We start from the raw sequence: 22,985 nt of genomic DNA, 5'->3' as shown, positions 1-22,985 counted from the left end.
TATTCTGTGAATAATAACTATGTCTGTGGTGTACTGGGAAATGAACTCAGGTCCTCTGGAAGGTCATAAAATGCTCTTATCTGCTTAACTGCTGAGCCGTCTCTCTAGTCCCATTTGACATTTTGTTCTATATGTGTATTTGGGGGGGGTTTAATCATACTGGAGATTACCTCATACAATATAGGCAAGTCTTTGCTACTAAACTACACCTCCAGCCTCAGGATACATTTTTAAATGATTTATTTATTTTATTATATCTGCATTGGTGTTTTGCCTACAATTATATGTATGGGGGTGTCAGTTCACCTGCAACTGGAGTCACAGGCAGTTGTGAGCTGTCTTTGGGAATTGAACCCGGATCCTCTAGAAGAGCACATAGTGCTCTTAACTGCTGAGCCATCTCTCCACCCCTCAAGATACATTTTTTTTTAAAATCTGAGTGATAATCTTTATTTGATTCTGTGTTCACTTCTTCACCCAAATGGTGTCTAGTTCTGCGACATACTACTGCTTTATCCATATTTCTAAAAAGACCATTCTTAAAGCTGTGCCTAGTGATGGACTGCAAAATGGCCCTTCAGGAGGAGACTGATAGGAACTTGGGCTCTAGCTTGCCTCTATACTAACTAAAATTCTCTTGTCAGGTTCCTTTTTCTTTTCTTTTCTTGTTTATTTTATCTTTTCTTTTTTTGGGGAGGAGGGTCTTACTGGGTATCCCAGGCCAGTCCCAAATGTACCACCCTCCTGCCTCAGTCATCCAAAGACTGTAGGTGTATTCCAGTATGCCAAGCTATTAGTCTCATTTGTTGGTGTGTTAGTAAATTTCTTCTTCAAATATCAGATGTGGTTTTATTGTGTTAGTAGGAAGCATCTAGGAGAAAGTTAAGTTAAGGACAATGTTAGAATTAATTCTGTCTCTGATACACATATAGAACAAAAGATTTTAAAATTGTCAAATGGGGTTAGAGAGATGACTCAGCAGTTAAGAGCACCTTGTGCCCTTTCAGAGGATCTGAGTTCATTTCCCAGCACCCATATTGGGCAGCCTACATCTGCTGGTAACTCTAGCTCCAGGGGATCTGATGCCCTATTTTGACTTCTTCAGGTGCCTGCACATACATAGCATACATTCACACAGATACACAATACACATACACACATATATTTATACATAAATACATATTTACATATACTACATATACGTAATATTTTAATCACTGAATCCAAAGGGAGGAAAGGACATGGTGGCAGGCTTCTGTAATCCTAGTACTAGGGAGATGGAGTTGGGGATTAGGAGTCGAAGGTCATTCTTGGCTATGTAGGAAGGCCTGCCTAGGTTTCATAAGACTCTGTCTCAAGAAACAAATAGGAGGGGGAGGGGAGGAAAAGCAGCAATATCTTTACCTTTTCTCTTTTCCTAAATGTTCATTATTAAAAATATAAAACAATTTGTACCTGAAGGCATTGTGCTTACAAACTTAAATTACTTATTTTAAAATTCTAAACACTTAATAGTCTTTCAAAAATTGAGTGTTTGCGTTATCCCAACAATAACGTTATTTTTACAACAAATTAATATGAAAATTGATCACTAACCCAAAGCAATAAGGAAACATTAACAGATCTTCTTCCTTTAAGGGAACAGATGCTACTCGTGTTGCTCAGAGTCACGGAGTCTGTACTGAAGATGTCGTCACAAGCTTTTCTGCAGTTCCAGGGGAAAAAAAACATGACCCTGGCAGGTCGACTTGCAGGACCACTTTTCCAGGCAATAAACATAAATAGATGGATAGATGTGTTTGATTTTTAGAGATTCACTAAAGCTGACCTTGTTAAAATAGAAGAAAATGCTGTAAATGACAAGCCAGTTCATATTACAGGATCTTTTATAGAGCTAAATTAAGAGTCGCTCGTCTAAATACCCTTACATACAAATTCACAACCTAATGGAAGAAAAATGTTGCAATGAAGAGTAAGGGTGCTTATTTTACCTCTAATGTGGAATGCCTGTGGTTCAGAAAGCTGACAGAGAACTCTATAATGCCTGAGTGTTTTATCAGTTTCTGAATCTCTAGGGTTATTAGGACAAACGTTTCAGTTCCATAGTAATAAGAATACAGTACATAACCAAACTGCCCCATAGACTTTATTGTTCTCCCTTCTAGAACTTAAGTGTCAGTGGTATTTTTGATCATACAGAAATTACATAATATTTCAAAATGAACATTCTGTGCTGACTTTAAACTTACTATAAACTCTGAAATAGGGAATATTTTAATGCTGACACATTAAATGAAATTACATATTAGGATGATTCTTTTTTAAATGATTTTAATTATTATTTATTTTATGTATATGAGTGCACTGTAGCTGTCTTCAGACACACCAGAAGAGAGCATTGGATCCAATTACAGATGGTTGTGAGCTACCTATGAGGTTGCTGGGGATTGAACTCAGGACCTCTGGAAGAGCAGTTAGTGCTCTTAACCACTGAGCCATCTCTCCAGTCCCCAGTTAGAATGATTCTTAATGTCAGAGATAATGGCTATTTCCAGTCCTTGGCCATAAATGTAACTGTTTACATTGGCCTTTTGCAGTTCACAGTTTTTAATCTCTCACCTAAAAATCTCTGCTGATGCTAAATTAATTTTTAAAACAGAAACATGTATTATCTAAACTTTCAGAAAATTCCCAGTTTTCATAGCTAATCCAGTGATGGGAGCTACAGAAAAATAAAATTTAGCTTGTTGTGCAAAGTAACTTTTTTTGTAGTTTGAACATTTAGAGATAGGATGAAAGATTACTAATCACTTCAATTTTATCTTTACATTTCATGTGTGAATTTATAATAATTCTTTAGCAAAATTCACGAAGTTAAAAGCTTTGAAAATTTATTTTTGACTTATTTCTTCAACAATGATATATATATTTAGTAGCAGCTCATAAAACCTTAAAGAGTACTGGGTAATCAGTATTTTCTGCTCTCTTACAAGTAAGCTTTTGATATTGCTATTGGATTTATTACAAAATGCTCTTAGTTTCTGTTGTATCTTTAAAATGATTTATTTTACTTATATGAGTACCCTATAGCTGTCTTCAGACACAGCAGAAGAGGGCATCAGATCCCATTACAGATGGTTGTGAGCCACCATGTGGTTGCTGGGAATTGAACTCAGGACCTCTGGAAGAGCAGTCTCTCTAGAATGAAATCTAATTTTTAACTTTTAGGTTAATTTACATATTTTTCAAGACTGATTCATTAAGTACCTCTCTAGGACTGCCTCCTCCCTTTGCAGTGGTCAAACTTCCAAAGTGTATAGTCATTTCCATCTTTAATTTGGAAATGTATTCTGAAGTTTTTCATTTTAAGAACTCAATTTGAACACTAAATAATATAAAAACATCTCTTTACATTGCTTTTACTTAGCAGTAATCAATGCAGCATGGAAGTTATACATTAAGGGTCCTGTTCAGTCTGCATTCCTTGAGTACTAGGAACTGGTAATCACTTACCTGAAATTCTTATCAGGTAGCAATAATTTCATGAGTTACTTCTACAGCAAGGATATTATATGATTTAAATTTTTTCTGCTTTTTACATAAAAATAATTGAATAATTGATTTTGAAGTCATACACCAAATAAATCTAATTATTATTTCTGAATATTTGTCTTTGTAGACTCTCATTGTTGCCTGGATCAAAGCAAATCTAAATGTATACATTTCTCGAGAACTTTGGGATGATTTACTTTCAGTATTGTCATCGTTGACCTATTGGGAAGAATTGGCCACTGAGTGGTCGCTGACCATGGAGACACTAACTAAAGTTTTAGCTAGGAATTTATATAGTTTGGATCTCAGTGATTTGCCATTGGATAAGCTCAGTGAACAGAAACAAAAAAAGCACAAAGGGAAAGGTAAGAGTTATTCAACGATTCTCCATAGGAATAATTGAGTTAGAGAAAACCAGGCCAGGAAGAGTGCTGGGGCAAGTCATTTCTTTCTAATCTTTGTTCATTTATCCTGGAGGTTTAAAATTTCTAACAATGAAATACAGAAATACACTATTAAGATCAATAATAATTTTTGGTGAGATAAAGAATGTTCTCAGTATGTATTTTGGTCAGTCTTATATTTTAATTAAACAGTATAGAATCTTAACTTATATTTTAAATGATTAATCCAAGTCAGAATTTATAAAACTTATTTACTTTTTAGTATAAATAGTTTTTAGGTATAACTGAAAGTATGACTTAATTTTATTCTATTTTTAAATATATCAAAGAATTACTTGGAAAATTCTCTTGAAAGCATTTTATTAATTTAAACCACAAGTAAACATTCTCTAAGTGTGAAGTAATATTTGCATAATGTTAAATTGAGGTGAGGCAGCAGCATAATTATTATATCATTATCATGTATAGTATTTTGCATTTTAAGAATAAGTTGCTAGCTAGGAATTCTATTTAAGTCCTATTTCATATTCACGTGGTTGTCCTTGATACTTAAGTTTATGCCCACACTACCTTTTCTGCATCATTTATTTCTCAAGTGGTTGTTAAAAATTAGAAACTGTCACTGCAAGATGATTTCCATTCACTTTGTTTTTTATCTCTGGATAGTAGAGAATTATAATGGGTTATTTTTTGTGATATAATGTAATTTTAAGTCTTCCTTAGTGTTAAATATAGTTTTTACATAAAACAAAACTCAAAATAATCCTTGTAGTTACTTTATAATGAATTGCGTGGAAGCTGTAAAATCCATAATGACATATTCCTGATAATTTAAAGGTAGCCATCAGGTTATTTATATACTACATACTAATATTGCATTTCTAGGAGTTGGACATGAATTTCAGAAAGTTTCAGTTGACAAGTCATTTTCTAGAGGATGGAGTCGCGATCAGCCTGGCCAGGCACCCATGAGACAGAGAAGTGCAACAACCACTGGCTCCCCGGGAACTGAGAAGGCCAGGAGTATAGTACGGCAAAAAACTGTTGGTATGTCGTTTAAGACCGTGGGAATTAAATAGAGCAATGCAGTAGATGCTATCAGTGTACATTTTGCTTTCTTTTGGGAGATAAAAATCCCCTCTCTCAGTAATCCTTCTAGCCTAATAGCATGCTTATAAGCCTTTGTGCCTTTAATATATGCACTCTTGTGTTTATGTAGTTTATTATAGATTTCTTTGTTTCCAAATTGTCATTTTATAGAATTCAAAAAGTAGAACTTGGATTCAAAATGTAGAACTCAAGCATGAGCTGGTATATGTTCTATTAAGTAAATTTATCCACAAACATGGAGATGATAGCAAACTTTCAGTATTATAGTTACATAATCTTACTGGCCCTGGGAATTCCCAATAGGACAACAGGAAATTAATTCATACCTTCTACTGGCAGACAACTGAGGCCAAGAGGAAATCTGTAGGGGTGTAGAATCACTGTGGGAAGCACTTGTAGGCTTAAGACAATACAACACACTAAAGGACTGGCAGCTGTCTTATTTTCCTCTCAGAGCCATGTAGTTTAGCTGAACTACAGCAGAGAGCATAGTACTGGAGAGAGATGTGAGGAGGGCTTATGCCCTAAGTTCTTTCTTACTCTTTTTACTAAATATGTAGGTAACCTTGGGTAATTTATTAAACTTTCTAGGCTTTAGTTTTTTAATTACTGTGTATGCACATATGTGTTCCCACCTTATGCATACAGAGGTCTGAGGACAACTTGCTTGAGTTGGTTCTCTGTTTGCACCAGGTAGGTCCTAGGATTGAATCCAGGTTGTGATGCGTGAGCATCTCACTGTCTCCCCTCTCTAGGTTTCATTTGTTTAGTGGCAGCGGTAATGCGTCTCCCTCTGAAACAGAGTTGCTTGATAGTATTTCAGGTTTCATGTCAACCAAACAAAAACTAACGCATTAAAGGTTTGCTAAGAAAGAAACATGTGTAAAGTTGGAAAATTCTTTGAAAATTCAAGTTAAAATATTCCTAGATCTTGCTTGTTTGCTTGTGTCTTGCTCTCTGAGACAGGGTATTACAGTGAACCCTGGGCTACCTTGAAACTCACTAACCTTAAACTTGAAAGAATTTTGTCATAGCTTCTTGGGTACTAGGATTACTAATGTGAACTACTATGACTGTTAATTTCTTAATTTTTAAAATTACTTTTTTATATTTTTCAAGGTGAATGAATATGCTTAAAATTTGAGTCTGAAAAAGAACACACATTCTGTTATGCCCTCTCATCCTCCTTCTTTTCCTCTCAGTTTACTTCATTAGAGGCAGACGCCCTTACCAGTTTCTTATACGCCTTCAGAAGACCCTTTATACACATAGAGGCCTAGAGCACGTTGCCTTTGTACTGTGCTTAAGTAAATGTGGATTAGCCACAGTCGATTTTACATATTTGAATGGAAAAAAGTTAAATGTTTAGTACTGAAGCACTGTTGTAAACATTAAGGATATAGTTAAGAACGGTAGGTACTTGATCTTGGTTAAAAGATTGGGAAGTGATAAAGCAAATCAAATTTTAAAAATGATCACTGGCACTTACAGTTTTAATGTCCAGCTTACAGATTCAGTAAACATTAACAGATGATAGTACATTACAAAGAAAATTAGGGCAAGATAAAGGATTAGTGAATAGCAGAAGTGGAGAATAAGACATTTAAATCAAGACAGGCTTATCATATGATTTAAGAACACAGATTTTTTTTAAAGATTTATTCATTTATTATATATAAGTACACTGTAGCTGTCTTCAGATACACCAGAAGAGAGCATCGGATCTCTTTACAGATGGTTGTGAGCCACCATGTGGTTGCTGGGAATTGAACTCAGGACCTCTGGAAGAGTAGTCAGGTGCTCTTAACTGCTGAGCCATCTCTCCAGCCCAAGAACATAGATTGGAGTAAGCGAGAGAACATGGCAAGGATCTATAGGAAATACATTCTGGTTACAGGAAAATGTAAAAGCCCTGTTGCCAAGAGGTCGGCCTGTTTGTCTGTCTATTTGTCAGCTTCTCTCTCTCTCTCTCTCTCTCTCTCTCTCTCTCTCTCTCTCTCTCTCTCTCTCTCTCTCTCTCTCTCCTCTTATATATATATAGTACTGTGCAATACAGTTTAAGCATTGTGTTCTTACATAGCAGTACCTATAAATTCATTTAATCAGCAACCTGTAAACTGAAGCTAACATTATTAGGAAGTTTAAGTCACTAATTATTACTACATAAACTACAAAAATTCCTATTTGTGATTTAGTGTCTCTTCTATGAAATTATAAAATGTAACTTTCTTTGGAAAGAAGCCCACAATTTTTGTATTTAAAAAGATACTTTGAAATTTTTATATGTTTATTATTTGAATGAACTCAGATTATATATTTTTCTAAAGATCCTGATTTTGTGTTTGTTGTTGTTAGTGGTTTATACTTGTTTTGTTTTTAAAGACAAGATTTCCAGACTGGCCTAGAACTGATTGTGTAGTTGAAAATGACTTTGAACTTGTAATCCTCCTGCTTTGAACATCCTAGTGCTGAGATTACAGTTGTGGAGCCTTGCCTGATTCATGAACATGCTTCTTAATCTTGTTCTAAATTCTATCTTCTATAAATGTTTCTAATTAAAACTTTAAAATTGCACTACTATACATACTTTAGTGTAAACGTGAGATACTTATTTGATTCAGTGTTCTCTCACTGGGAACAACTACCAAACACAAGAGTAAATTAGGACCCAGTTTTCATAAAAGGACCTATTAGTAATGAGAAAATTTTATTTGAGTAAAAAATATGAAAATAGAAATGATTAGTCAAATTCAGTTTTCTTAAGAAGAGTTTCTCAGAGAAATGACCATATATTTGCTGGATTTGCCTTAGACTAATGATATTGAGTATTTCTCAAGGTTTCCACCTGATAAATTTATCATTTCTTGTTTTTTTTTTTGTTTGTTTTTTTGAAAATGTGCTAAAGTGTCTGCTGTTTTTTTTTTAAATGCTGTTCATTGTAATTGCTAATAATAGGCATTTTCCTGCTTTACACCAAAAGAATTACATTCAAAATGTGTGTTGTGGTTTCCTTTCTTACAGCTTGCCAGTATTTGCTGTGCTGAAATGTTTTAAGTTAGTTTCCTTCCTTTGAGCCTTTTAGTTCTCTCTGTTGCTGCTTTTTCTGTGACACAGCCTTTCATTATAGTCACTCTTCTTTTTCCTCCCCACTTCTTTCTTTTCCTTTTAAAGCCATGAGAAGCCGATCCATTGGTGAATGTGCTCTGCCATCGGCCTATATTCGCAGTGCTAAAAGTGCTCCTGTTCTGATCCATACTTCCAAACCCTTCTTGCCTGATATTGTTCTCACTCCCCTTTCTGATGAGCTTTCAGGTAGTGCCACCTCTGCTAATTTCTGCACCGCCCTTTTCACTTTTTAATCCTCTGCTTTCAAAATGGCTAAATCAAATAAACTCTTCAAAGTTAATTTCTTTTGGGAGGAGGGTGGGAAATTGGAAAATAATTGAGAAATCAACATTTTGAGTTATTTGAACTCTTATGCTATTCTTGCAGTTCATTCTGGAAGTGCTAAGTTTAGTGCTGTGCCAATGTCTTATATTTTTTATTGTAAATAACCAAGTTGTTATGTTTGATTTTTTTCTTTCAGGTGATTAAAAATATACTAGTGAATATTTGTATCATAAATGTCTCACAAGAGACATGTTGACTTTTAATGTTTTATTGTTTTGATTAACTATATGGTAAATCTTAAAATATTATCTCCTCCCCATCTTCTATATTTATGGAACTAAGTAAGGGTATATAGTCATTGGAGAAAACATATAACCTAATTATTACTTTGGGATTTATATTAGATAAAACAGTGTGTAGAATTCAAAGGATGAACTTCTTTTAAAGCCATTCCATGTAGCCCCAATTCTGAAAGAACTTAAAAACCTGCTCAATTTGGCTACTTGATTAGATTCAGTACAAGATAGCTTACATGGACACAGTGTAGTGAGGTTTTTTTCTTCTTTTATATTTATTTTTATTAGATATTTTATGTATTTACATTTCAAGTGTTATCCTCTTTTCCCTGTCTCCCATCCCCATCCCCTGTCCCCACTCCTACCCATCCACTCCCACCTCAACACCCTGACATTCCCCTACAATGGGGAAATGAACCTTCACAGGACCAAGGGCTTCTCCTCCTGTTGATGCCAGATAATGCCATCCTCTTCTACATATGCAGCTCGAGCTATGGGTTCCACCATGTGTACTCTTTGATTGGTTTAGTCCCCGGGAGCTTGCGGTTGGGGGGGCCTGGTTAGTTGATATTGTTGTTCTTCCTATGGGTTTGCAAATACAACATCACTCAAATAAAATATAGAGTATTTCCATTGTCCTAGATTTTCCCTAGTTACTTTATGCCAGTTACCACTCATTTTCTACCTCCACAAAATCATTTTTTACTCCATCAACATGGTTAGTATTGCCTTTCAGTAATTTTGTGTATCTATACAGTATCTTGTCTTTATTACAGAACAAACTTGAGTTGAGTATAGTTGTTGTGCAAACTGTGATAGTTCAGTTTACTTAGACATTATTGGGTATCTTCCCAGCAGTTTGCTTGGGTGTATCTCTGACATTGCTGGTTTTGAAGAGGTACTAGTGTTTTGTGGTATTGCATTTTTTCTTTTTAAACCGTATCTGTAGCTTCCAGTGGACTGAGCGATCTGTGAAAAAAGGTACATTTGTGTTAATGTTATTTTCAGTGAATATCCCTCTGTCATCTGTAATCCCGTTAAGACCAGATTCTAAATTAGCAGCAGGATGACAATAATTGAGAATTTCTTATATGTAGGTATAAAAATATATCTAAACATATTTTATGTTTGATGGTCTTTTAAGAATTATGAATGATAGAACATACTTCTGTTTCTCAAAATGTAACAAAGCATTCAGTTATTGGATATATGCATTTTTTTAAGTGGAATCAGTAAGAATTACTTCTGGATAGTATTCCAATACTGTTGTTCTTGTTTTGAGTCAGGGTCTTACTTTATAGCTCAGACTAATCTAAAACTTCACAGTTTAGTCTGGCCTGAAATTCACACTGAACCTCTCACCTCACCCTCCAAAGTACTGGGAGAGCAGGCAAGCCACCATGCCCACCCTCATATTATGATATATTTGGGAGATAATCAAGTATTATTTTGAAACCATAATATTATAAATTGGACATAGTTTATAATTAAATTGGAATTTGGTTTTGCAGTTAAATGACAAAAGTAACAGGAAATTTGGCCTCAATTCAAACCTTGGCTGATCTGTAGGATTTTTTGTTTGTTTGTTTTATCTTGATACTGTTTTGTTTTGAGACAGGATTTACTCACTCTGTAGATCAGGTTGGCCTCAAACTCAGACATCACCTGTTTTTGCCCTGGGGAGTGCTGGATTAAAGGAATGTGCCATCATGTCCATCTGATCTTGACGGTAGTATTTGATGAAGATAAATGAGTAAATTTTATGGCTACCAGTGTGAAACTGTAGGACAGTTAGATGATGTATATATGGAATAATGCACACTTTAATGGATGAGAAAAATGGTACATAATTTTTTTAAATATGGCCCTTTATTCTAAATAAATGAATGAATAAATAATTTTGTTTTTAGACATAGAAAACATTTTGTATTTTTCTCGCTCCATTCAAACACTGTCCTTCCTAGGCAGATAGCACCGCTCTTGTCTGCATATGTCTAACTGTACTTCATTTAGTTAAATTGGCCAACAAAGCAAAGCTTGACTGATATGAATTGGGTACAATTGAAAAACTAGGTTATTGTAACCAGATAAATTCTTTTGATTCAGGCTTTCAAAAGCATATATACTTAGCACATGTAATACAAACTTTTTTTTTTTTTACTTATTTAGAAAAATTAAAAAGAAATTGGCCATTCTTAAATTTTGGATCGAATCAGATAAGTTTCTTGTTTTAAAAACTGTCAGAAAGATTGTTTTTGCTTTTAGAACTTTTGGGACTTCTAAATTTTCCTACCTGAAACTTCAAATTTTTGACAAATTATCTTAGTGCTAATTAAAAAATACAAGAATTTTATTTAAATAAGATGCTTGACTTGAAGGGAAACCTCTCTACTATTCACACCAGTTATTTCTGTACAATAAAGAAATGGGGTGAGGGAACCAAAGAACAAAGACCTATACTGTAGTGGACAGGATATGTTGGAACCAAATCTCTGCTTTCTAATTGAGAATGTGCTCTTGGTCTGTAACACAACTCATGAGTGAAGCAGCAGGCCCCTGTTTATAGACACATGCTGCTAGAACGCACCAATTAAAGCTGTTCCCTCCACTGCCACCTGTGCATGTGAGTTCATTTCACTAATTGGTGTTCCATCAAACCACAAATTGTTCTGTTTGAACATCAAGCCCTGCCCTTTGCAGTTGGCTCTCATTGGCTCACTAAGAGTTGTTTGCTTCTTAAACTGCACCATGTGCTGCCACTTTCAAGTTAATCTGATCATTGTTTTCAGTCTGGACTGTTTCCTTGGGTTGGGTTTCTTGTTGGCCATAGTAAGTACTGTCATTCTACAAAAGAGGCACCAGGTCCACACTGAAGGAGCAATGAAGTATGTCTGTAAAAGCGAGAAGAAAACTGAAGTGTTCCTCATTGCTTTCCATGCCCATCCTGTTTTTGAGACAGTCTCATGCAGCCCAGGCTGGTTCTGAACTAAGGATGAAGGATGACCTTGATCCTCTTGCTCTACTGCCAAGTACTGGGCCCAGGCTAGGTTGTCTCTTTCCAAAGTTTCCAAGTATTGCCTTAAGCTTCTATGTCACAATTCTTGCTTTGTTATAAATAAGTCGTACAGATCTTTTTTAAAGATCTTTTTAATATTTATAGATAATATTTAAACAATTTCTCAAGTGCTATGGGTTTTGCCTTAATTTTTCTCATTTGAGATAAAATGCCTTCTATAACTAATTTAAATATTTTAGTTAATGTTGACAAACTAGAATGTATTAGAACAAAATATTTTATCTTGCTTATCAGAATTGTTTATTTATATTTATTGTTTTTGGTCATGGTCTTAAGTCTGTATTTCAGACTGGCTTCAAACTCATGACGATCCTCCTGCTTAGACATGAGCTCCCTGTGCCCAGTATCATTTTAGACTGTGGATTATCTCAGAAAGTGCATTTAAAAAACACACATGGGTTGGGGATTTAGCTCAGTGGTAGCGCGCTTGCCTAGCAAGCGCAAGGCCCTGGGTTCAGTCCCCAGCTGCAGGGGGAAAAAAAAAAACAAAAAAACACACACACACACACACATAACTCTCTAAAACCACTTTGTTCATAAGTTAAGATAACTTTACCACCAAAGTTTTATGCAAATGCATATATACAATGTCAAAGCATAGCTAAAGTTACTTTCAATTTGAAACTATTTTTCTCTTAGAACTTATATAAGAGGCAAGCAAATTCTCATTTCCCTGAAAACTGACTTAAGATGAAGCCCTCATTTGCAAGCTGATACATTCAAGGTTTAGAATACTTTTTAAGATATAATAAGTTATAAAAAGGAAATAATTAAAGACTCATAGTATTTGCTAACCTATTGAAGGATTCAGAAGTCTCTTAAAAAATAAAAATTCCATAATCCAATACTTTTCACCTTTATTTCAGAATAAACACTTGTCCAACTTTTTGACAGTTTAATATATAATAGAATTAAGCTCCATAGAACACACATTTAGAAGACATTGAATTAACCTTTAAATTAAAAAAAATGCATTATGATGTGATGAGCTTATAAGTTTATATTTGTAGGGATCTGAGTTATTGTTTGATTTTGCATTTGTGACTCATGGAAGCAGATTGAAGGCATGGAGGTAGGTAGAGGCAAAAGAAAAGATAGTTATATGGTAAAGTTATATAAAATTAGTGCCAAGCTGATAAGCAGAAATCATGACTTGAATCTCCACCTGGTTAATTATTTTTGTTTCTTCTAAAGTTCGAGTAAATTTTATTTTAGAGTAGTTTGATGTATTTAAAAAAAAAAAACAATACTGATGGACAGTCAAGTCATAACTAAGCCAGCAGTAGTGATGCAGGTCCATAATTCTAGCACCAGTGGAACTGAGGCAGAGTGGAAGATTAGGAAGATTTGTGGGGGGGTGTAAAAAAAAGTCTTTAAACGTAACAATTCAGAGGGAATTATTCATTCTATGACACCGCTGTCGAAGCCACACAAAGACGCAACAAAGAAAGAGAACTTCAGACCAATTTTGCTTTTGACTATCGATGCAGAAATACTCAATAAAATCAATATTTAGCAAACCAACAGCCAACATCAAATTAAATGGAGAGAAATTTGAAGCAATCCCACTAAAATCAGGGACAGGACAAGGTTGCCCACTCTCTCCCTATTTATTCAATATAGTACTCAAAGTTCTAGCCAGAGCAACTAGACAATAAAAGGAGATCAAGGAGATACAAATCAGAAAGGAAGAAGTCAGGGTATCTCTATTTGCAGATGATATGATAGTATACATAAGCGACCCCAAAAATTCTACCAGAGGACTTCTACAGCCAATAAACAATTTCAGCAAAGTGGCTGGATATAAAATTAACTCAAATCAATAGCCTTTCTCTACACAACAGATAAATTGGTTAAGAAAGAAATTAAGGAAGCAACACCCTTCATAATAAAGTATCTTGGCATAACTCTAACCAAGCAAATGAAAGATCTATATGACAAGAACTTCAAGTCTCTGAAAAAAGAAATTGAAGACCTCAGAAGATGGAAAGACCTCACATGCTCATTGGTAGAATTAATATAGTAAAAATGGCCATCTTGCCCAAAGCAATCTACAGATTCAATGCAGTCCCCATCAAAACTTCAATTACAGAGATAGAAAGAGCAATTCTCAAATATATTTTGAATAACAAAAATCCCAGAGTAGCAAAATCAATTCTCAAAAATAAAAGAACTTCTTGGGGCATCACTGTCTCTGACCTCAGGCTATACTACAGAGCAATAGTGATAAAAACCTGCATGGTATTGGTACAGAGACAGACAGGTAGATCAATGGAATGAAATTGAAGGCCAGAAATATACCAGTATACCTGTGGTCACTTGATCTTTGACAAAGAAGCCAAAACCAGCTAGGGGAAAAAAAGCATTTTCAACTAATGGTGCTGGTCTCACTGGTGGTCTGCATGTTGAATGCAAATTGATCCATTTTTATCTCCTTGTACAAAGTTCAAGTCCAAGTGGATCAAGCGCCACCTCTGGCCCTGGCCCCATATAAAACCAGACATGCTGAATCCAATAGAAGAGAAAGTGGGAAAGAGCCTTGAACACATCGACAGAGGAGAAAATTTCCTGAACCGAACTCAGATCTTAGAGCTCAGGCTCTAAGATCAACAATTGACAAATGGGACCTCATGAAACTGAAAAGCTTCTGTAAGGCAAAGGACACTGTCAATAGGACAAGTCGGCATCCTACAGATTGGAAAAAAATCTTTACCAACCCTAGATGGGTTTAGATGGGGCCACCCACCCATCTAAAATATTTTAATCCAGAATTGTCCCTGTCTAAAGGAAATGCAGAGACAGAATTGGAGCAGAGGCTAAAGAAAAGTCCATCCAAAGACTGCCCTACTGTGTGATCCATCTGCAGCCACCAAACCTACGACACTATTGCTGATGCTAAGATGTGCATAACAGACAGGTATGGCTGTCCTCTGAGAGACTCTGCAAGCACCTGACTAAGACAGATGTAGATACTCAAAGCCAACCCTGGGACTGATCCCAGGGACCCCAGTGGAAGAGTTAGGAGAAGGGTTAAAGGAGCTGAAGGGGATTGCAAGCCCATAGGAAAAACAATAATATCAATTAAGCAGACACCCTCAGCTCCCAAGGACTAAACTATCAACCATAGAGTATACATGGGCCAGTCCATGGCTCATGCTATATATGTAGCACAGGATTGCCTTATCTGGCATCAGTGGGAGGGAATATGCCTGGTTCTGTGGAGGCTTGATACCCTAGAGAAGGATAGTGCTAGAGGAGAGAAGGTGTGGGTGGATGAGGGAGCATCCTCTTAGAGGCAAAGTGGGGGATTGGGTGGAGGGGAGACCAGGAAGAGGGATAGTGATTAAAATGTAAACAAATGAAATGATTAATAAAAAAAAAAAAAGAAGTGGACTGCACAAGCTGGGCATAATTGAAGCACTTGGGAAGATGAGGTAGGAAATTGTGAGTATGAGGCTAACCTGAGCTACATGCCAAGCTCTGTTAAAAAAAAAAACCAAAAACCTAAAATAGCCTACAACCCCCCCCCAAAAGAATAGACGAGAACTAGATAAAGAAAAAGCAGTGGTTTTCATGGTTTCCCGTGCCTCCCCCACCCCAATTGCTGAAGACAGGTGTTTCTTAATCAAATTTGTTGTTGCCAATACTTTTATGAAAGAAGGTATATAAAATCTTTTATTAATAGATACAATTTATTATTTGTAATTTTGTGTTCTGTCAGAAGATAGATGGTCTCTGTTCCCTCCTCTTTGTTTAAACTTTGCCAAATAAGAATGGAAATTTTCCAACTAAACAAGTAAGTCCCTCTTTAGCAATGAAAAAAAAAACTTCCTTTTTCTATCATCAGTATGTAATGGCATATCCATCTTTGATAGCTCTTTGCACCTATAATATAATGGTTATAGCAGAGTTCCAAATTCTATCTTCAGGTCTTGTCCCTGCACTTACTTGTAGAGCAGAGGATGACTTTGCATTCCTCATCTTCCATGCTTGAACTACAGAATACTGGGATTATCAGCATGTGCCTAAGTCTTGGCCTTCTAAATCTCTTATTTAATTTATCTTAATAATTCCAAAGTAAAATTTGATGATAATTTAAAAGGACAGTTGGTAAATATGGGTATAGTAGCTTATGCCTCTAATCCTAACAAGTACAAGCTGAGGCAGGAAGATCAACTCAAACTTGCGAATTTTGAAGACCGTTTGTGCAATGTAGTGAGTGCTATGCCAGCCTGGGCTAAAAAAGTGAATGCCTGTTTCAGAAAGGGAAAAAATAAAATAAAAGAAGCAATCCATGTGTAGCCTGCTCGTAAACAAAACACTGTAGTCTAATATAAATCTAAACAAACATGTACATATAGCTGCACACACAAATAAAAACATGCATACATGAGCATCAACACACATAAACATAAAACATGTATATGTGACTCTTAGAGTCTTAAAAAAGCAAAAAAGTCTTAATATGATTCTATAATGTAAGACTACTTTGCCCACTGAGACATCTCATCTTTTATAATAAGATTTTGCTAAAATATGTTTACTACATCTACATAGAAAATCTTACCATGAAGGTACATTGATATTGTTGCCAAAATAGACAAAAGTTATAAAACTAGTAATTATCAAGAAAAAAACTTGAGTTTTGTAATGACATTGGTTTCTGTATAAATTAACATCAATCATTTTGAAATTCAAGGGCCATAAAATGCTACTATTCATGCTTGACTAAGAAAATAATTTAACATCATTAAAAGAGAATTTGGAGATTTAGCCTTTTAGAAATCAAGTAGAATGTTAGTATTCTAACTTAAGAGGTCTTATTCTTGAGGAATTATTTTTACCAATAAACTGTAGTTGTTTGGTTTTTTTTTTTAAACTTTGTATGCTTGTGTACATTCGTGTGTGGGCCTGTTCAAAAATCCTGAAGGCGAATCATTTCCTGGAGCTAGTGCTACATACAGCTCCTGTGGGTGCCGTGGATGCTGTGGGCTGCCCAGCCTGGGTACTGGATCCAGATTCAGATCCTTTAGAGGAACAGCATTGCATTCTCCTCAGCATTTAGTCACCAACCATTCCCAGTGAGCAGCATTTTGATGTAATTGATGTTTTCCTTCTACTGAATTAAATACATGCTATATGATAAAGCTCTTAAAATCCACAGGAATAATTGTATGAACAGCATTCAAATCTTCAAGAAACCTAAATTTTATGGAAGGGTTTTTTCTTTATATGCTACAAGCTAACAGTAGTACCTCAATGCACAATATATCTTCCAAACTAGCACAGTATCTTTCTTTGAAACATAATAGCCAGAAAATTTTATCTTTTAATATAGAAAATAATTTGCCAAGCTTTAATGCTAAACATTACCAAGGAAATCCAGAAAAATAAGACTTTATAAAATTGTAGGCTTCCATGAAATGTTGATTCAGTGGTTAGTATTTTTTCCTTGTTTATTTAAGATAGCAGAACGACCACCATTTTAGCTATGTCATGAATTCTGGAATTACATTGAATAACAATTTACCTTTTGTAAACAAGGGAGCTTCCCTCACCTTCTGTAGGATTTAAATCTATATTACTTTGTGTTCTTGGATAAATGATAGCTTTACTCCTATCTATATGTTTAGTTACAGTGTTTCAGTGATAGTCCTGTTACTTTTGTTTTTTGAGTTAGGGTCTCACTTTTGTAGCATAGGCTAGCTTTGAACTCATATCTTCATCTCTCTGCCTCCCAAGATTTTACATCCCTGTGCTAGCCACCTTGCCAGCCAGACTTAGTTCTATTACTTCTTGCATTTGCATTACAAGTTTAATATTTCAATGATAATCTCCCAGAATTCTTTGTTTTTATTTTGTTGGTAGATACATTATTTTTCCTTCCTAAAGACTTTATAATGAGTTTATTGGTATTGTGTTAACTTTCACAATTACACTTTGAGAATTCTATATTTATATGTATGTATACATATATGTACATATAATCTATATACATATATTCACATATATAGGCAGTATTTATTTTGTGATTTATGGTTTCATAAATATTTTTGAGGACTTACATACTTAGCACTTTGTAAGCTTCTTCTAAAATTTGAAAAATAAACTTAGTCCTTCTGGGTTTCAACTTTCCCATCTGTAAGCAAATTAGATAATCTCTAAATCTCTGTTTTGACTTCAGAATCTGTAGTTCTTTAAAAAAAAAAAAGACATGTAGGAAGTCATAGTTTCTAGAATCTGGTGATTGACTTAGGATTTCTATTGCTGTGATAAAACACAATGACCAAAGGCAGCTTGTGGAAGAAATGGCTAATTTCAGTTTACAGCTTGTAGTCCATCATCCAGGGAAGTCAGGACAATGAACTAAAGACAGGAACTTCCCAGAGGCGGTGGAGGAGTGAAACTTAGTAGCTTGTTCCCCTTGGTTTGCTCAACCTGCCTTCTTAAGACCCAGAACCACCTACCCAGCGGCCAACATTGAGCTGGGCCCTCCCACATCAGTCATTAATCAAGAAAATTCACCACCAGGCTTGCCCACTGGCCAGTCTGGTGAGAGAACTTTTTCAGTTAAGGTTCCCTCTTCCCAGGTGACTCTAGCTTGTGTCAAGGTAATATAAAACTAGTCATCACAGTGGTTATTTATGAGAAGGGCCCCTTGCAGGTACATAAGAATTCTCTATGTATTTACAAGACTTAAATATTTTTACCAAAACCAAAAATATTTTTATGGCATACTGATTTTACTTTATTTTACTGATTATACTTGATGGTAAAAAATAAAATTTAATATTTGAGTAAAGGGCTGGAGAAATGGCTTAGCAGTTAGGTCTACCAGAGAGCTTGAGTTCAATTCCCAGCAACCACATGATGGTTCACAACCACCTGGAATGAGATCTGGTGCCCTCTTCTAGTGTGTCTGAAGACAGCAACAGTGTACTCATATACATAAAATATATAAATCTTATAACAACCACAAGATTATAGTAAATAAAGTAAAACAGAAGAGAGTGTAGTGTCCTGGTGAGAGTTTTAAGGAAGAGAGGGGAGAGTTCCATTCCAATATGAGGTTAGCCTGATAGCAAGAGTTGAGGAAAGGTGATGTCGTGTTCCTGCCTAGTAAAGGAGGATCCCTAAGATGTCTGCAGTGGAATGCCTAGATCAGCTTTATGTGTTAAGGTCTACTTTTTCTTCCCCGATTATAACCTATTTGAATAGGAAAACTAACAAGTTTTAATTGCTTGGTTTATTGGCACAGCTCTATCTTAAACTGCACTTCCAAATGTTTCATCACCTCACTGTTTGTATGCATGTTAACATCTTAAATGTATTTTGGTCATTTTCTAATTCATTGACACCACATGCCTTGGGTCCATCATGGTTTTTTTTGTTTTGTTTTAAAAAAAAGAGTCAGTTATATATTTTTAATTGGTTTTCTTTAGTTGAAATTGCAAAAACTTTCAGAATTTTTTTATTGAAAAGCATATGCTTAGGCTATGGGTAAAACAATTTTTTGTATTTATGTAGTTTCCACTCTGTATAATTTCTGTTTTTTACAGATATTGATGATTCTCAAATCCTTCCCCGCTCAACCAGAGTCAGACATTTTTCACAGAGTGAAGACACTGGTAATGAAGTTTTTGGTGCTTTGCATGAGGAACAGCCACTGCCTCGAAGTAGCAGCACTTCTGACATCTTGGAACCATTCACTGTTGAGCGAGCCAAAGGTGCAGTTCCTGTCGTTGACAGTTCATCCCGTCATGCTCCAAGCTTGCAGAGTTCCACAGAGGCTTCGTCAATAACTAGATCCACTGAAAGCTACATCACTGACACTCATAGTAGAGAGTCTTCTCTGGAAGTTGGTGATAGCATATATGACCATCTTTGCCATTTAATAGGCCCAGTAGAACTTGCAGATGCAGCTTTCGATCAAATCCAGTACATTGACCTTGAAGGAGATGATGATCTTCTCTCTTCTCTGAAAGAATACTTTAAGGAAAACCAGGAAAATCATAGTAAAAATGAGCTAGGTAAAGATACAGCTTCTCAGGAAGTCATTATTGAAGTAACTAGAGATGAAATGCCATCTTTAGATAAATTAGAATATGTAGGCCAGGAAATAAAATCAGAAAATCTAATGTCTTTTGTTGGGACTCCTGAAAATACACCATTTCAAAAAGAACCCAGCTCAGCTGTCTTCACAAGTTCTCTTGCACCTAACCACTCAGATAGCTATCCAAGATCACAAACTGCTGAGAAGGCTAAGCAACTGAGTCTTGATGAACAGTCATCGGATCCTAGTTCAGACAGCCCATGTGATAAAGAAAAAAAGAAACATCTGTATAGACAAACAGCCACAGAAGTAGATGCCTGTGTAGATATGACCCTAGCTGAAAAGCTTAAGAGTGTACAGGTTAATGAAAAAATCACGCCATATATAATGCATGCCAAGAAAACTGCATTAAAAACACCGTTAAGCCGCAGAATGCCTCATGTTTCAAACACTAGCAAGCTTTCTCCAACTAAGAGGAGCTTGTCTGAAACAGTAACTCATAGGGCCAAGATCATGAAAATTGCTGCTAAGAAACGAAATAGTGTTCATGTTACTTTTAGACCATCTACTGAGTCTGTCCAATTTTATAATCCTCTGGAAAACAAAGAGGCTCCATGGAAGACGAGACTACGGAAGCTCAGTGGCTTTAGCAATAGTAGCAGTAGCACTACCAGCAATACACAGACCAGCTCAACTAGTGGTACAGACCTTGTAAAACCTGGTGTGTACAGACCTCTAGATACGGTTGGTGCAGCATCAGTTAGCAAAGCAGTGAAGGAATCCACAGAGATTCCCACAACCACATCCCAGAAAGAAGGAATGACAAGTAGCCAGTCAGGTAGTCGCAGTGCTCTCAGGTCATCAAGTCATGAGGCAGGACTACAGCAGGGCTCCCTGGGTGGCGTTTATAAAACTGTTGTACATGCTCTTTCGAAGCCGAAGGCAAATGTTTCCCCACAGAGGCAGAACAGAGTGCCACCCGAGGCTCCACTGAGGGATCTGTACAGTCATGTAATGGGCTATTTTGGAAGGAAAGCTGCAGGTGAGCACTAACAGTGTGCAGAGCGCAAAAGGAGAAAGACAGCACCAGTTTGGCTTAATGCAACTGAAGCAAGCTATAAGCAATCAAAAAAGCTTTGGGATGGTCACTGCTTTCTCTCTGTTTGGTTATGCATGCGCCTTTCCCCAGCTGTATTTTTCCCAGCATTCATATTTATTTAAATTACTAATTTTCCTTTCGAGGCATTTAGTTAAACCTCTTTGCTGCTGAACAACAAAATAGAAAGGGGAAGTTAAGAGGGAAAATGTAATGACCTTTCAAAGCTCAGGTGTTTTCCTGAGTGTACCATGAAACTTGAAGTTCCCTGAGGAGTTGGCTGTAGTTTGTCTTGCCCACTACTTTATATCCAAAAGGGCATCATCTTTATCTAATTGAATTTGCGTATTCTTACTGCTAACTTAGTTGGTTTCCTTGGTAGGCAGTTACTTTGACATCAAACGTAACAGAAATCAGACTCTACAACCAGCAACAACATACTTAACTACTGTTGAAGAGGAAATTCTTCCTTTAATCTCAAAGATGATTTAGCCTCTTTCCATTTAAGGCATTTCTGAAAAAAAATGCTGTAAGCTTTTAGTTTTTCATTCTTATGTATAGAGTATATGTTGCCTCTTTGAAAGATTTAAAATTTTATTATGAGATTTTAAATGGGCATTAAGGTTTCATGATTAACTTACTTATTTCAATATGAAACCTGAATGTACAGACTAGCGAAAGGAAGCAAGATTGTAGTAACCATTTTATCTTGTCCCAAAATTAAGACAACTTTTCTCATACAGAAACATAACTTTCAGCAGTAAGGTAGGTTTTGATTTCATTCGTTTTAACATGGTTTTGTTAGCATGATTAACAACGCTGTATAATGCATCTTGCATTGAGCCATTAATGCCACTTGAGGGCAGTATACTACAGCTTAGCAAAGCCTGGCCAGTAATATAGAGATAATGGTATTTAACCTCTGAAATTCTTGGCGATCCAGTAGAAATGGGAATAGTGCTAGTTTTCATTCTACAGAGAAACAAACTTTTCAGCAGTATGATAGTGACATAAATGTTCCATGAGATAGTTTATGAGTGAAAGTAATCTTGTTTCTATAAAATTATATTTCAGTGGGAATGTTAAGCAAGTCAAACGACTATTTTGGTTTTATTTGTTCTTAAATCTTGTGAAAATTGAACCTTTTTTTCCGTAGGCATTGAGGCTAAATTATAGACTAACCCTAAAAAAAAATCGTGAGATTTTTATTTATATCCATACTTAAGTATGTTTGTGTCTCACTGAGATTTGCATGAGTTGAAAGGATAAATTCCTTGCAGTTATTCTCTGGGGAAAGAGGGAAATTGTGAATTCTTAAGACTCTATAGCAGCATAGAGTAGGAAGAAAAATATACCAGTTTCTTTATAGGCAATATTAACCTGACTTTAACTAGTGCTTACCTATAGCTTTCTTGCTGTTTAAGGTCATACTGAAGATTGACTAACATCTGCTTAGTTAAATAAAGTAAATACAATATACTAATTCTTAAAAATTAAATCTGAAGGAGGGAAATTATTCATTAGTGCATGTTTGGCAAATAATTGATATGGCAGAGGTACTTTATTTTGGATTACTTTTGTTTCAGATGTAGAAAATACAGTTAAGTTATTGCCCACTATATGTAGTTCTTTATTCGCTTGTAGTAAATAAAGAGGACACGAGCCCCAAACTGCCTCCTCTTAATAGTGAGACTGGCGGCAGCAGCGCTAATGTTCCTGACCTGATGGATGAGTTTATCGCAGAGCGACTTCGAAGTGGCAATGCCTCGGTGAGCTCCAACTTACTGGATTTTGAGAGAAAAGTAGAAAACTAAAGGATGAGTATAATGTATATGTGGAGATTTTATTCAAAACTTGATTTTCTCCTGAAACTTAACTCTGATTTGTGAATTACTTAAAACATTTTAACGTTATTTATTGTATGTGTGTATATATAGGTACATGTGTGCCATAGTGTACATGTAAAGGTCAGATGAAGGGCATTCATTCTCTGCTTTTACCCTGACCA

The 22,985-nt window shown here is 35.7% G+C and overlaps 1 protein-coding gene across 11 annotated transcripts in view; it reads left to right on the top strand.

Moving 5' to 3' along the window:
- Positions 1 to 22,985, top strand: part of Ralgapa1 (Ral GTPase activating protein catalytic subunit alpha 1) — a 356,627-nt gene that overhangs the window by 75,552 nt on the left and 258,090 nt on the right. For 6 of the 11 annotated variants that reach the window (XR_004388482.1, XM_032907757.1, XM_032907755.1 and 3 more), the window contains exons 14-19: positions 1,639 to 1,768; positions 3,680 to 3,917; positions 4,842 to 5,003; positions 8,238 to 8,378; positions 19,388 to 20,923; positions 22,622 to 22,746. Coding sequence is in view for 10 of the 11 variants with exons in the window: in XM_032907757.1 (XP_032763648.1) it covers positions 1,639 to 1,768; positions 3,680 to 3,917; positions 4,842 to 5,003; positions 8,238 to 8,378; positions 19,388 to 20,923; positions 22,622 to 22,746 (2,332 nt within the window). In the remaining variant the exon portion in view is untranslated. The remainder of the gene's footprint in view (positions 1 to 1,638; positions 1,769 to 3,679; positions 3,918 to 4,841; positions 5,004 to 8,237; positions 8,379 to 19,387; positions 20,924 to 22,621; positions 22,747 to 22,985) is intronic. The other 5 variants (XM_032907763.1, XM_032907764.1, XM_032907765.1 and 2 more) reach the window with 3 other exon arrangements.

The sequence above is a fragment of the Rattus rattus genome, chromosome 7, assembly GCF_011064425.1.
Source record: "Rattus rattus isolate New Zealand chromosome 7, Rrattus_CSIRO_v1, whole genome shotgun sequence".
NCBI classification, from domain to species: Eukaryota; Metazoa; Chordata; class Mammalia; order Rodentia; family Muridae; genus Rattus; species Rattus rattus.
The sequence above is the reverse complement of the archived record's forward strand: the minus strand, read 5'-3'. Positions and strand labels throughout refer to the sequence as shown.